The 15,585-nt window shown below is 36.2% G+C and overlaps 1 protein-coding gene across 1 annotated transcript in view; it reads left to right on the forward strand.

Annotated features, from left to right (window-relative positions):
• cfap58 (cilia and flagella associated protein 58) overlaps positions 1–14,922 on the forward strand; it is a 39,454-nt gene extending 24,532 nt beyond the window's left edge. Inside the window, exons 16-18 of the mRNA XM_023797883.2 lie at positions 2,997–3,116; positions 6,104–6,237; positions 14,177–14,922. Of these exons, the coding sequence (XP_023653651.1) occupies positions 2,997–3,116; positions 6,104–6,237; positions 14,177–14,297 (375 nt within the window). The 3' untranslated portion in view covers positions 14,298–14,922. The remainder of the gene's footprint in view (positions 1–2,996; positions 3,117–6,103; positions 6,238–14,176) is intronic.
• Positions 14,923–15,585: the final 663 nt, after the last annotated feature.

Below are 15,585 nucleotides of genomic sequence, written 5' to 3' on the forward strand. Positions count from 1 at the left end.
GTGTCTTAGCAGAGGTTGTTATTAAGGAGGGTAATTGTCTACCTAAGCCCACAATGGGTGAGTCACTGCTGCAGTATGAACAATGTTTTTCTTCCCACCTCGGATTAAATATCTCTGATTTGAGCTACCTCAGCACATCATAATCCTGTAATGTGGGATACATGTTTTTCGCCCCATGTAGATTGGAATGCTGAGCGAAAATGCAATTAAAAGAGAAAGCAGTAAAACGGTGAGAATTTATAGCCAGCGTCATTTAAATATTTCATTTAAATTGTACAGTAATTGCAATTCAGGCGTATCCTGCTAGTATTCCACAACTATTACAGTTAATCAAAACAGGTTCATTAGAAACAAATTCTTAATCATAGCTTTTGTCTGCTGGTAGTATGTGAATTTTATGTGATTTACTTGGATATATGTCATGCAGTATTTATATGGCAAAATTGATTTTAAAGTTGACTTTATGTCTATATAGCAAGACTTATAGATTTATAAGGCTTTTATTTTATAGTAGAAAGTTTGAATGTTCTTATAAAAGCTTGCAGTATTTATGTAATTATAGCCTGACTGATAAAAAAAAAAACTGTAGTTTAGTATTTGTTTCATTTTTAAGTTTTATATAACAGGGCTCGAGATGTCATGTGATGTTTGCGGATGCCACCACCCCAATGAGGAAAAAATGACAAAAACCATCCCATTTGATAATATACCACCTGCTCGTGTAATTGTCATGTAGAGGTAAATCTACCAGCTGTATCAGGGGTACTCAACTGCAAACTCCGGTCCAAAGCACAATTTAATCGGGATCTGATCGATCTCCCTGCCCTGGCAAATTTTATCATGCTCCCCCCCCCCCCCCAAAGCTAGGCACCTTGAAATATTTTTACAACTCAACCACTGTATATAACACTTAAACTGCATGCTCCAGTAAAACAGTAACATGAAAGATGCTCGGTACATAGCTGGCTTAACGTTTGAACGTTTTTTTAGAGAGATAAAAATACGAAGACAATGCTCTTTATAGGTGAAGTATTTCTTAGGATGGGTTTTGATAGATTTAGTTACAATATGTGGAACACGTCGCAAAATAATTCATTGACTAAAAAAAAGTTTAGGATCAATTACAAGAGGTAAATCCAATCTGACTATCATGCATCACTTGGTCATCGGTGTCCGGATGAAAAACCATTATAAGTCTCCAGATGGGCTTCCAGCGCATTCTTCCAAGATGTGACAAAAGTGAGTTTTGAACTGTACTGAGCCAACAAAGCTGAAGCTGTGTGGAGCTGGCGGCAAGGGAAATAACTGTAAGTTTAAATGAACATCTTTTGGTCCTCAGTTTTGTTAACAACTGGCAAGGAGCAGCAAGCTACTGTATAGTGTAAACAAGCTTTCAGATGGTGGTAGTTCATTATAATTGATGGAGACAGCATGGGTCTTTTAGGGTGAATATAATTGTTATTATTATTTTATGGGTGCAATTGTGGGTAGGACTGTTGTATCTACAGTTGAGGGTTTCGAGGCCCACCTGCACTGCATGTGTGTGCAATTTGCATGTTCTCCCTGTGTTGCACTGGTTTCCTCCAGATACCACTGCAATACAAAGACATGCAGTTAAACCAATTGCACATGGTGTATGCACATAGTTTGTGTATGTGAATCGCATCTGGGGTGTGCCCTATGCTCTCTGGGGTAGGCTCGAAGCCCCTCTGTGACCATGACCAGGATGAACAATTAGCACATGAATGTTTTTATTATGACTATTATGGTGTATAAGTTGCTGTTATTTCAGTGGCTGTTCGGTGTTTAATTACCAATTCTACAGATGTATTGTAAATGTCTGAGAATCACCAAAGTGTTTTCGTAATTGGAGTACTTCATGTTTTTGGAGCAGAAGTATTTTTGGTTAATTAGGAAAGCAGTATTAGTTTTAAGAGCACACCTGCTTGTTCTTGCATTGTTCAGACATTTGCAGTCCTAGAAGTGCAAAGTATCTTCAGGGATGGCTGAAAGATATCTTATGTTCAGTTGAAGTTTTGGAGCTGTCCCATTTGTTTCACCAAAAATAATACAACAGGTAGTGTAGTTATGCTCAGCAAGGAAGAGCAGTCACTTGGGAAGCCATTTTCTAGTCTCATTATCTGTTGAAGTTTTTGAGTATTTCTCCACTCACTCAGCACAATCGTTCCTCAAGTGATTTTAAAAAAAATATTAATATTAACCTGATGAAAGTTTTGATATTTTTATAATGATGGTGTGTCACATTGCTTGTTAGCACACAAAGCTAAAAGAGAGAATACATTTTTTTCTTAAACATTGAAATGATAACTTGCTTTATTCTAACATGTAGGAATCTTCACAAATCTGGTTCAAACTGGCTGGGGAATGATGGATTAAGTCACAGTATAGGTTTTAAACTCTGCCTATCCCCGATGGAGCAGTTTACCTCTCGCTGAACCTGCCAATTGAGCACTATTGCTCTAACACTACTCTCATAAATCATTATATATCTCGCTGTTTTTTCCTGCATTTATTAGCTATGTATATGGAGCTTATGAGAATTAGTAACCTAAATACTGAACAAACATGTGTGGCCACTGGAACAGAACATTTTGTGGATTACAATTCTATGAAATTCTGTCTTCTTTTGTGATTAATATTCTATTAAATCAAGTTTAAATATAGGGATGAGCGAGAATATGTTAAAACCTTATTGCATTTCAATGAACAAGACCTGATCAGAGATGATCCCTTGCTCGATTAATGACATTCCACAGCAAATGATGGTTGTAGGTGTTAAAATGCAGGTCCTCTATGTGGCTGTGGTCTGCACATCAATTATTTTTTGTGCACCCACTTCATTAGTCATGCTTTCACGTCCTGTTTTTGAATCTTCCTTTTCTTTTCAGTGAGAGATGGTATTTTCAATAATAGATGAAAATAGAAGAAACGTTCCGGAAGGTCACTTGTACACTGATGTTTCCTTCCCTTTGCAGGAGAAGGAGAAGCTGTATGTGGAGCTGAAGCACATTCTGGCCAGGCGGCCTGGTCCAGAGGCTGCGGAGCAGCTTCAGATCTACCAGCAGACACTGAGGGAGAAGACCAAGCAGCTCAAGGTTCTGGCTGGTTTCGTCTCGCATGTGTCTTTACTTCAGTTAATTCGGTTCAGTTGTAGCAGTTAAGAATAGAAGTATAAGCCAGTGTGGTTTTCTGGAGGTTTGTACCTCGAGGGCCTGCTGCCTACTGAGGGTCTCACAGGCCCATAAATCATTACTCCTTTCAGATTAGTTACAGGAGTTGAATGGGCTCCCTTAAATGAATAATTAGTCAGCTCTCTTAAATAAGAGCTCAAGCCCAATCTAATGTGGCAAAGTTACTGGCGTTGAGGGTTTGGGGCGGAACCCAGGCAATGAATTTTGTCCGCTTTCGAATATAATTCATATGCCATTAAAGTTGAAATTGGGGGGAAAAATTAAATAGTTATGAGTAAGGTGTACAGAGCCTGAGGTAACCTTGATATATTCAGGACAAAGAATGTTGCCCCTTTAAAATAATTTTAAATATACTGCAGAATTTGTTATTCTTTTGAATATCTGCAGCATGCAGCAAATAACATTGTGACTATGATACATAAGGATTGCTAATGCCTAGAGGTTAAAAAATTCATTTAGTGATAATTTATTGCTAGGCTTAATTATTTGTATACCTCAGGCACGACTGGTGAGTTTAACTAAACAAAGAAACACTAAAGTAATAATGATATACAATATATATCATCTTAATCAGAAAAATGGATAGTTTTACAGAAAATGGCTTTGCTGGGTGTGTAACCAAGGTCTGTTCCTACTTCGTCATTAGAGAATTTAATAATTTAAATATAGACAATTTTGTGTATTGGATGAAATTTTATAGTTATAGCAAATCTGTTAATACATTTCTCATCCTGCTTATATAACAGTGGGTTGTAGTTCTGAAATAACAATAAAACTGAAATTGAGGACCTTAAGCTCCATCCATCCATCCCTTTTCTATACCCACTTTTCCTATGCAGGGTTGTGGGGGACCGGAGCCTGTCCCAAAAACTTGGGGTGCAAGGCAGTGAATAACCCAGGATGGGGCACCAACCCATCACAGTTCCTTAGATGATATATATCTAAAAAAAAAACCTTACAATTACAAATAAAGGAGTTTCATTAGAGTTCACAGTTCAGTCAGGCATAAATTATAGTCTGTGTTGTTCACTTCGATTTAGATTAGATTTTGCTCCTATTTAATATTAATGTTCATATAAATGGTAATGATTTCAGAATTCGGTCATATGAGCATAATGCAGAAGGATTTCCAGGTTGCAAATGCTACGTTTCTTAATTTCCACAGTTCCACGTAACAGTTCTACACTCACCCTGAAAGGACACACAGCCTATTTTCTGTGCAGTGGTGTGTAAAGACTGATTTTTGTCTGATTTGGTTCCTAAGCAATTCAGTCAACATCTTTGAAGCATTTGGCAAACCAAACAGACACACTGAAAACTAAAACAAGTGTAAGACACATAGGTAGTCTGTAAAAAAGAGATCAAGGTGAAATCAAACATTACCTGTGAAATATGCTTGTGCGACATACAGGCAGTCCCCCGGTTACAAACGAGATCTAAGTCTGTATTTAAGTTGAATTTGTTGGAAAGTTGGAAAAATAATAATACAGTACATAATAATAATTATATTGTAATAATAAGAGTAACTACATATGAATCTTATTGTACCTCTAGCCAATGAAGGATTGAAGCCATTTTAACAAGCGTCACAAAGTTGTGCGTGCATTCGTTATTACATGTGAGTTGTCTGTTAGACGTTGTTAACAAAGGGACTGCCTGTGCTGTATAATATAATATAATATAATATAATATAATATAATATAATATAATATAATATAATATAATATAATATAATATAATTAGTGCTGTCAAACGATAAAATTTTTTAATCAGATTATTCACAGGGTTGCTGTGGATTAATTTCGATTAATCACGATTAAATATCATTCATTTTTAATCTATATTAATCGCATTTCATTTTGTATGAGCAAACAGATTCAAGAAAAAATGGAATATATATGCACTTAACATGTTTACTGAACATCTGAACACGAGTCGGATGCAATCCATCTGCCACAGAAGTGCAATACCATGGACCCATATCAAAAAGCAAGATTTTTTGCTTAGCCCGACAACTTGTCAGATTTAAGGTACCTCAGTTTAAATGGTCTTTATCTTCTTTCACTTACAATTAGCCCAAACTACCGTAAATCCGACAAATAATCTGACTAATCATGAAATCCAATTCTAGCCCGGTTAATTGCCATTGTTAGCAATATCAGTTGATAACACATTATGCGCGGTGCTTTACGTATAAAACTCCGTAGCAACACATCCACAGATAAGTTGGACAGTATAGTGTGTACGACCGATTTAATGAGCCACAAATGAGAAGTAGTGCTTAAACAGTATAAAACTACAACTTTCCCTTCTATTGATAAATGGCGTAGCCATCTTTGATTCTGAACTCGGGATCCTCTGTGCTGCTCTGAGATATTTCTCAGATCTCCAAGAAACGGGAGAGCGCATGTCGTCACTTCCGGCTTCAAAACTCGGAATCTGATTCAGAATGTGAGTTCCGAGGGCTAATGGAACGCACCAAAACTGCCCGAAATGGATTGACAGAGACATTTCAGTGATTTTGAGTCATTCTGCACTACAGATCGGTTAATTGCGTTAAAAATTTTAATCAGATTAATCATGATGATGGATTAATCCGCGTTAACCCGTTAATTTTGACAGCCCTAAATATAATATAATATAATATAATATAATATAATATAATATAATATAGCAACAGAAACTGCAATAAAATAATAATAATAATAATAGGTTCATTAATAAGTTAGCAGTAAAATATACTTAATACATATCGTCTTTGACATTGTTTTTCTCTTTATAATTTAGAAGCTACTTACATTTAAATTAGCTTTGAAATGAAAAATACCTTTGGTAATTTTTGGCACAGGAATGATGGCATGAAAACCTATTGATTTTCTCTGTTTTTTTAGGCTTTGTCATCGGAGTTAAGCATGTACGAATCACAAACACAGGAGTACAAGTGTGACATGGAGAGACTGGCTCACGAGCTGCAGAATGTGAAGAAGAAGTACCTCATTCAGAAACGCAAGGAGCAGCAATCCAGGTGAGATTATATTAATACCTAGCAAATCACAGTCATTACAGGGCTTTGGCCAAACTTTAAGGAGCCGTGAAAGAGTTTTGCAAAATTCAGTTTGTGTATCCACATATGAACTTGACCTTCAATATCTACTATGAGTAGACTTCAGTGAGGACCTTTGGCTTGCTGAAAATGATTTCTCAAATACAAGTCTTAAGAGATCAAAAAGGCAACTTGTGAAGGAGTGAAGCCAATGAAGCAGAAAATTTTGGACTGTTTTTTTCATTGTTTCAGGCTTGTTTGGCTTTAGTTTAATAAAGCCATTGCATGGAACATTAAACATTAATGCTCATTCTTCTGCTTGAGCTTTTCCATATAAATAGTCAAGGCTCCGCTAAAAAAAGCCCCAGAATCCTATGCAGTCCTACCAAAATATTTCCCTTTGAGCATTTCTGTTCATTGAAGATGATGACACATCACTATTCTTTCTTAATCCCACCGACTATGTTCTTTTCAGCAACAGAGACGTGTAGTAGGAGTTACTACATATGTTTTTCCTTCAACATAATTGTTTTTCTGGTCTGTTACCCTTTTTCTGCAGTCTAATTGAAAATCTCTAGCACCCAAACATTCCACTCCCCTACTTACGAGCGTTTAGCCAAAATGATATTTTCCTTTGCACTTTCATATGTGGAAAAAGCTGCGGGCCAACAGCTTGCCTTCTACAAACATTTTGCACTCTTTAAAAGCACAATGACTTCATTTCTGTCAAGCAATACAATATATATTATGAAGTGTGGAAAGTAATTTTGAGTCTTCTGCCAATGGCTGTATTACATAATACCGTAATAAACCCATATAAAGAAAACCAAGGTTTCAGGGTGTAGATTCACCTTATCAAATGACTGCAGATTGCCTTGCTGTACTGAGGCAGTTTTTGCCATCTGGTGAAGTAATGTGAATTTTCTCTTTCCCCTGGCACTCCAAGACCCCCTGCAGTGGTTCCATTGGAAATATTTCAGGTGTCTGGCTTCTGTACCATTGTCTGTGAGCCACTGAAACACATTTTGGAAACTGCTTTAGTGGAGTCCAAATAAGCAATACTATCATTTAGAGAAAATCAGTAAAATTCATAAAAGATCAATTAAACCTATTGGTGTAATATAAATTCACTCAAACCTGCTCTTTATTGTTTTTTTTACAATTTAACAAAGCTTGGGAACTCTCCTTTTTCACATTTTTATGTGTCTGTTATACACGCACTGGGATAATGTATTTGGCAGATTAATTTGTGAATTCATTTGCAGTCATAAAATATTGGGTACTAACCTTGTTCAAATAAGGTGCCGATGTCATTTCATCAAAAAATACTAGATTAGAATAGAATATTTTGCGTGAATTCCAAAACTGTGATACTATATGTTTGAGTGGGTCTTGTACATTTTCAGTAATCATGTGGCAGTTTGTTAATCCTACTGTAAATAGCTTTTTTTTCATATTGGGATATTTAATAGCATTATACAATGAATTATACAATAACATGAATTGAGGGATAGTTCTGAATGCTTGCCTTCATATATATTAAAATCTTGAATCTTTAATTTAGCTATATAGACTTCAAGGTGGCAAAATATCAGCAATGTTACCGCATATCATGACCCAATGTTACTCAGTAAGGCTAAAAATTTACATTCAGAATCCCATATATCAATTACACTACGATGAAAATAATACAAAAAGCTACAAAATGCTGGAATTGTGTTCAGGAAAAAGAGTGAGAAAAGAAAACTAGTTTCTGAGTAGATTCATTTATATAATTATCATTAATAAAAACTGTAAACGTAAAAGAAAGTCAAATATCTTTAAAAGTTTTGTGTAACTGATAACTGGCTACAATTGTAATCATATTTAAATGCAATCTACATGTAAGCCACAATGAAACAATGTAAGACTTAGTTGATGTTGGGGCTGGAGCCAGCGACTTTATAAAATACAGTCTTCTTGGTAATTGTTTCATAGTTCATAGTAATTGTTTCATAGTTTCATAGTGTGTGTGTGTGTGTGTGTGTGTGCGAGCGGGTTTACCTGTCCTTATGGGGATACAAACCAGGAAACCGGTCCCCATAAGGGAAAATTCTATTTTATAAAAATCGGTGACTGCTACAGTATGAAAAAACTAAAAATGCAGAAACTTGTATTATGTTTGGTTACTTATGGTTATGGTTAGGGCAGGGTGGGGGTTAAGGTTGTCATAGTTAGCGTTAACATTTTTCCCATTGAAATGAATGAGCGGTACCCATAAGGATATGTTTACCCTACATGTGCGTGTGTATGCGTGTGTCTATACAGTATATATACTGTATATATATATATATATATATATATATATATATATAGAGAGAGAGAGAGAGAGAGAGAGCTAGCAATGTTTTGAAGGCAAAGAAACTCATCTGTACAAGTGAGAACAGATATCAAGACGGATCCTGAAGAGTCTCCAGTGAGTCTCTGTGCAAACGCTTTGCCTCCAGCAGGGTCATGTTAGTCAAGCCCTTTAGTTAAACTTCAGACAAGCTGTGAAAGTAGCACAAAGCAGCATTAGATGCCTTTTAAAAATGGGCCACCGTATTAATCTACCTTCCATTATCCACGGCTGCTAATTTTTATCATGATTTTGTCCCTGGCTTCAGCTCAATATCATGGAATGGATGGCCAGTAAAATGCATTTTTGATGGTTTATATCCAAAAGGTAAATCAAATGCCTTTGTGGTTTTACTGTGTATTAACCAACATGCTCAATAAATAATACTAACTGTGTAATACAAAATGAAAAAGTTAAAAGAAAATTTCATTAAATACTTGTGTCACTGGGTAACAATGTGATGTTAATTAAATGTATCAATTGGCCTCTGTTGTGCTCTACATCTAGGGTTTTATTTGCATAACAGTAAAAAATGCTGAATACAGAAATAGGATTATTATTTTTGTTGTTACAGTATATTTCGGTGACTTAAGTAAATGTGAAAAAGACCTTGACTAAATACTGCTTGGTTTGCTAGTTTTATATTTCAGATTAGCATATGTTAGTTGCAGGACCACTTGAAACATTCTTAATCATTAGGAAGGAAATCTTTGAAGGTTTAAAGCACCAATTACAGTAAAGTCAATCGATAATGACAGCTTTTAAATGAAGCTTAATGACTTTAATGAATTTTAAAAGGCTGCATAAATAATACACGACTTGGATAGATAATTATCAGTGAACATCCAGTGTTTAACAGAATGTAAGTCAAGAGTCTCATCTGTGCTGTATAAATGAAGTATACTACTGTATCTCCTTCCATATTGGCAAGGAAATTGAAAGAGTAGCAGAAAATATACTACTGAAGTTGAGACATTTTTACTGTAATTGCAGTTGCATAAAACCCACCTTCTGGTGCATCGAATGATTTATTTTCCTTTTTCTTCACTCAGTCACTGTCTGTCAGTGATTCCTATTGCATTCTTGTTTTCATTCTTTCCCTTGCTTTTTCCTGGTGGATGTGGTCATTGAGCATAGAGCTCATTTTATATGAAAAACATTCTATTCTTCCAGCTGCCCTGTTCACCTCCAGTGGCTCGCAGGAAAAGTTGTTGGCTTAAAAAAGTGTAACAGAATGACAGTCAAGTTGGAAACTCCGTGTATTTAAACATTAATTTGAATCAGTTCCATTTGTGCATTTAATGTATTTTCCTGCATATGTCAATGTATGGTGAAAGTCATTACATAGAACAATACTGCAAGCATATATCATGCAAATTTAACTGGTTTAAACAATTTCCTCAGGGATAGAACTTTTCCAATTCTGGTTCTTAACCGTATGGAGCATTTCTGAAAGCCAGAAGTTCCGTTGCTATTTTAATATAGATAATTGGATTTACTTTTTAAATAATCATCCAAAATCAAACTGGTCAACAGCCCACTCTTCTTCAAAGAGTATTGATTTAAACTCAAAAATATTTCACAGTGGACTTAAGTGGATAATTTATCATACAAATACAATTTTGAGTGGGCAACATTCAGAACTGTTTTACTGAGATACATGCTTATAACAACAAATGTAAAATCATGCCATGTCGCCTAATTTTACTGCCATAAAATATGGACCTTCAGATTGCTGTATTTTTTTTATAGCATTTGTGAAAACACAAACTGGAATTTCTCACTATTATCCAACCACGTTGCAGAAGTGTCTTAAAGACGCTTTAGTTTCTCAGCATAGTAATTATGCTTTAATGTGTGCTGGTTTTGTGGCCAACAGCAAACCTCACAAGCTTTAGTTCTGCAGGTTTTAAAGAAAATGTTAACAATGGATTGACTAAAGCAACATCGGCTGTGGTGATTTTTTACAATCTAAATTATTAATTAATTTAGCAATTAATTATGCAGGTAGTGTACAAACTAGCATTCATCACACCTGGTCACATACAGTATATGCAGCAAAACATATACACCGACTTAAATAGTGTGCATGTGTTATTTGTAAATAATACTGTTCTCATTTTTTACATTGTTACATTGTTTTATACTACATGTCAGGTGCACTGATTGAATCTACCCCATTTTAGTCATAAAAGCAACCTGTCACATATTTAAGGTATTCAAAAGCTGTAACCGACATAAGTAGTGCTGCTTTAAATTTATTATTCGTACCATTAATAAATTATTATGACATCTGAAAATATGCATATTTATAGTAAAATCATTTTGGAGCCATTTTGGATCCACGGTAACATACAGTTTAATACATGGATCTTACTGATAGTCACGGTGCACCTTTCTTATTGCAGAAAATTAGGCCTGACTTTGATGACGGGTTTTAGCATGAACTGGAACACAGAATTAGGGCACGGCCAAAAAGCCCTATTAAGTTGCAGAGCTAATCTAATATTTTAAAGGAAAAATGAAGTAGAATACCAATACTTTTCTGTCGGAAAATAGTAGAAAGCTTTCCACAGTGAGCTAAAGTGCTCATTACAGTACCTCGAAAGGCAGGCCAATACATTGTTCATTTCTGTTCATAAATATATATGTCCCAGGATTTTGTAAGAAAAAGTAGCTCTGTTCATAGCTCATTGACTACCTGTTTTGAAATTCTTTGCTTGTTTGGATTTTTTAGTGGCTGCACACTAAAGTTTACATTTTTGCACACGTTTTTGGTGATGCAAATAATATTGTTATATGGTTATAGGGGAGTTATCTCAGCAGCAAACAGAAGTTACAAATGACGCTGACACAGGCTGTGTTTAAAGTACACAATAAATTGCATATAAACAAGGACACGGATTACTGCAGTTTGCATTTCCAGAAGTTGTAGCCCTACTAAAAGGTTCTGATGCAAACTAAAGTTCAAGGAAGGCACGAGTTTCGTCAGCCATGCATGATGAGTGTAACTTAGTTTCCTGTTATTATGAGAAATCTGTCAGTTCAGTTTATAAGACAAGGCTCCGAAAGGACAGGTTGCTCTGCAAAATTATTTCTGATTTTTACCCTTATGATTAATTTTTAATGAGGTTTTGATAAATCACATTCATGATTTACAAATCGTGTTTTTATTTATTCTTCTGTAAAGTTGCATATTTTATGCCTTAAACCATTGATGGACTCTGGTACTGTTTTCTAAGCACCTTGTGTCTTACGTTCCAGGGAACAGCTGGCCCATTTGAAAGAGCATTTTTGTCCTGCCTTGTACTCACAATGTAATTATAGCATAAAGGTTTAATATGACCTTCCATTACATATAACAAGCAGATTAAGGGGTTACCCTCAATAGGAGTTCATGTCCTTGCATAAGCTATTGCAAATCAAAGATCCCTGCACAGCTGGAACTGGGGGTTCTACAGTAAAGCAGAGTTAATTATGTAAAGGTATGCAAAATGATGTTTATGCAACCCATTGTAACTTGACAGGGTTTGGGATTTTGCCTAGCTAGTCTTGACACTGTGCACATAACCATAGTTTTAAGAACATAATATAATATTAGGCGCAACATATATGGCACAGTATGCTTTGTGGTATTGAAATAACCCTGAATGCAGTAAACTCAGTATTTAACAGTAGATCTAGTGACAACCATTAAAGAAAGCATTAGGCGCTTACATTATTCTAAAGAATTCTCTGCCTCGGTTGTCTGTTGCATTAAGGTTTGGCACATTACTATGTCTTATGACTAAATTGTGCATGCGCATTCACAAACATGACATCTGGAAATTAAGAAATGTGTCCATGTATGAAACATGGTAAGGCAGACGGCAGAGCTTTACGAGCCTCTTGTGCACCTGCTCTGGTGTTGAGGCATTGCTTTACGAGCCTCTTTTGCACCCGCTCTGGTGTTGAGGCAGAGTTTTACGAGCCTCTTGTGTACCCGCTCTGGTGTTGAGGCAGAGCTTTACGAGCCTCTTGTGCACCCGCTCTGGTGTTGAGGCAGAGTTTTACAAGCCTCTTGTGTACCCGCTCTGGTGTTGAGGCAGAGTTTTACGAGCCTCTTGTGCACCCGCTCTGGTGTTGAGGCAGGGCTTTTTAGATGATCGATCTGGTAGTAATAATGCCTCTTTGGGTCACAAGGTATATACTATTTGTGTTCCTTGTAAGCTCTGCTGCAGGAACAAGTGTAAGTAATCTTGGGTCCATACATCCCATCCTCTGGTGGTAGCTATATCAGACAGGGGGAATTGTGGACTGGTGATCTCTATAACCTGTTTTAATCTCTACATTGCAGGGTTTTGTACATCAATGTGTGATTTCACCTAGTTGCATACATATATTTCACGAGTGTCAACAAAGATAAGCACCGGAATATATCAGGACTCCAATAGAGACATTAATTTTCCACATCTGTCTTGAATGATGCTACATACTTTATGCTAGCTACTTTCAGAAATTTTTGTTCCTTCTCTAATTGAATACAAATTTGTGTTCCTGCTACTTGAATGAAAATGGCTGAATGTTCCTTAACAGCTGAGGGCCATCAATCTCTAACTGAACCAGCTCAAACCTCCATCATCTACAATGGTGGCTAAAATATTAACATTTAGCTGTAGTCCTGCATTGTACAAGTTTAGAAACCCCTTACTCCCTCTTATAGAAAACTATCGAGAACGGCATGCAGAACTGCAGTTTAATCTTTAGAATTTCTCTTCTCTTGGCTTCACTTCACAGTTCTACTCCCACACTGGGGATAATATGACAGCCATTACCACCCTAGATGTGACGGTTCGTTGATCATCCCTGTGAATTGATGAAGCTCAGCGAACAATGTTCCAAATATTTTTGCAACTCTGTGTCACTTCATGAGCAAAGCTGGGTCTCATTGTCGCACGACGAGGTGTGAATCGTATCGGTGAGAGCTGCCTGATGCGCACGGCAGGGAACGTCTACCGTAGAGTAGACTCTTCTACTTGCCTTCTTAACTCGCCACCCATGAATAAACAAACCGCCAGCTTTATTTGAGTGGGGAATTGTAAAAGCATATCCCTCCTTTATACCTTGTATAGTCTTGAAAATTTAATTACTGCCGGATTCCTGTATTGTCAAAAGGTATTAGCTGAAGTAGACAGTGATGTTACATGAATGGAAGGAGATCAAAGCATGTTTCACAGATGTCTGGACAGAGATCCAAGAGTCAGCATATCAAGTCTTGTGCATACCATTACTCTATTCACATTTATTTCTTGAATTAAGTAATTATTTTGGTAATTCCCATATGTAATCAATAACCCCCCTCCAAATACAAAAAAACACGCCCGCACACCCACCCAGCTAATTGAATATCAATGAAACATGAAAAACAGGGTAGGTGCAGGCATGAAGTCCCGAACAACCAGTAATGCTACACAGGCTGTCGGAAAGTGTCGACTTAGTTTTCCTCAACAGAGGAGTTGTTGGACATGTAACATGACCCTGTGATTGTCCTTTGTCATTCTCCAGGGAGAATATGCGGTCTCTCGCTCATGTGGGACAGTCTGCAATTCAGCCTCAGCGGATGGAGGGCCCACGCTTCACAGGGGGGGGCTTCAACCTCAGGCAGCCTGAGAAAATTACGGCATAGATCTAATACCTTGTGCCCCATGCTGTTCCGTCAAATTAAATCCATCTCTTTCGTATCTGCAAGGACAAATTGGTGTGACTAATTTTTTGGTTGGAATGAAACACGGATGGAATTTTAAACTTCCCAAATGATTCTGATGATTTTTTTAGTATATATATATATATATAGTCTTAACTTTTTGGTTTAGAAGTGAATTTTGAGTCAGAAATGGTCAATGTCAGTTGACACAAATAAAGAACCAGGTTATTTGCCCCACTTTAACCTACATTACCCTGATTAAAAATAAGTTTCTGATGCAATTTCAGCATTTCTGCAATTTTTATGTTAGAATGTGAGAAGGAAAGATTTTTATTGTACGATTCCTAATTTTAATTCTCTAATACATGCCATGCTGATATCTTGGGCATTTCCCCACAGCACAGCTCACAGATCTCTCTTCTTTTATTCCATTTTTTTTTATTTATTTATACAACTGCTTTGAATTTTCAGATGCATGTCACTGCTGAACCTATTTTAAACTCTTGAACTCATAGTGTTTGGGTCAAGCTCCTAAATTAACATGCAGGCCCCAAAACATAAAATAATCTCATAGTTACAATACTTTCTGTCACCTCGGACAGAAACAATGAGCAGCAAAAAAAAATGTGAATTTTAATAAAATTGTCAAAAAGTAATTTTGTTTCATTTAATGTTAATAATAATAATAATTATTATTATTATAGTGTGCTACAGATTTTAAATATCATTACTTTTTGACAATTAGAAGAGATTATGAACATAGTCAATATATTTTTGTCCTAGTTGTACCTAAAAAGATAATTCTGTGCTATTTGTATGCTTTGCATTCCCATGCTATGTGTATGTGTATGCTTTGCATTCCTATGCTATCTGTATGCTTTGCATTCCTATGCTATCTGTATGCTATGCATTCCTATGCTATCTGTGTGTTCTGTCTCTTCCGAGTGTTTTCTAATATGATGAAAGTAATTAACACATTTTAATACACGCCCTATCCATATGTATGGTACATGTAACAATAAACTTTCGTATTAGATCCAGTTTATATAATGTAACTGATAACTTTGAAGTAAAAGGACTTTTTAATAACAGAGCTTAAATATTGCATTGACACAAACCATTGCAAAGTGTGACTTTAGCCTCTCAGATGAGATGAGATGGCTGTCAGCACATAAAAATTGCTTGGCTACCTTTAATCCAAAGATCAAGAGAGAGAAGAAAATGAGAAAATATCCATATATATATACAGTATATGGATATCTGTGTGTGT

The sequence above is a fragment of the Paramormyrops kingsleyae genome, chromosome 20 (assembly GCF_048594095.1).
Source record: "Paramormyrops kingsleyae isolate MSU_618 chromosome 20, PKINGS_0.4, whole genome shotgun sequence".
NCBI classification, from domain to species: domain Eukaryota; kingdom Metazoa; phylum Chordata; class Actinopteri; order Osteoglossiformes; family Mormyridae; genus Paramormyrops; species Paramormyrops kingsleyae.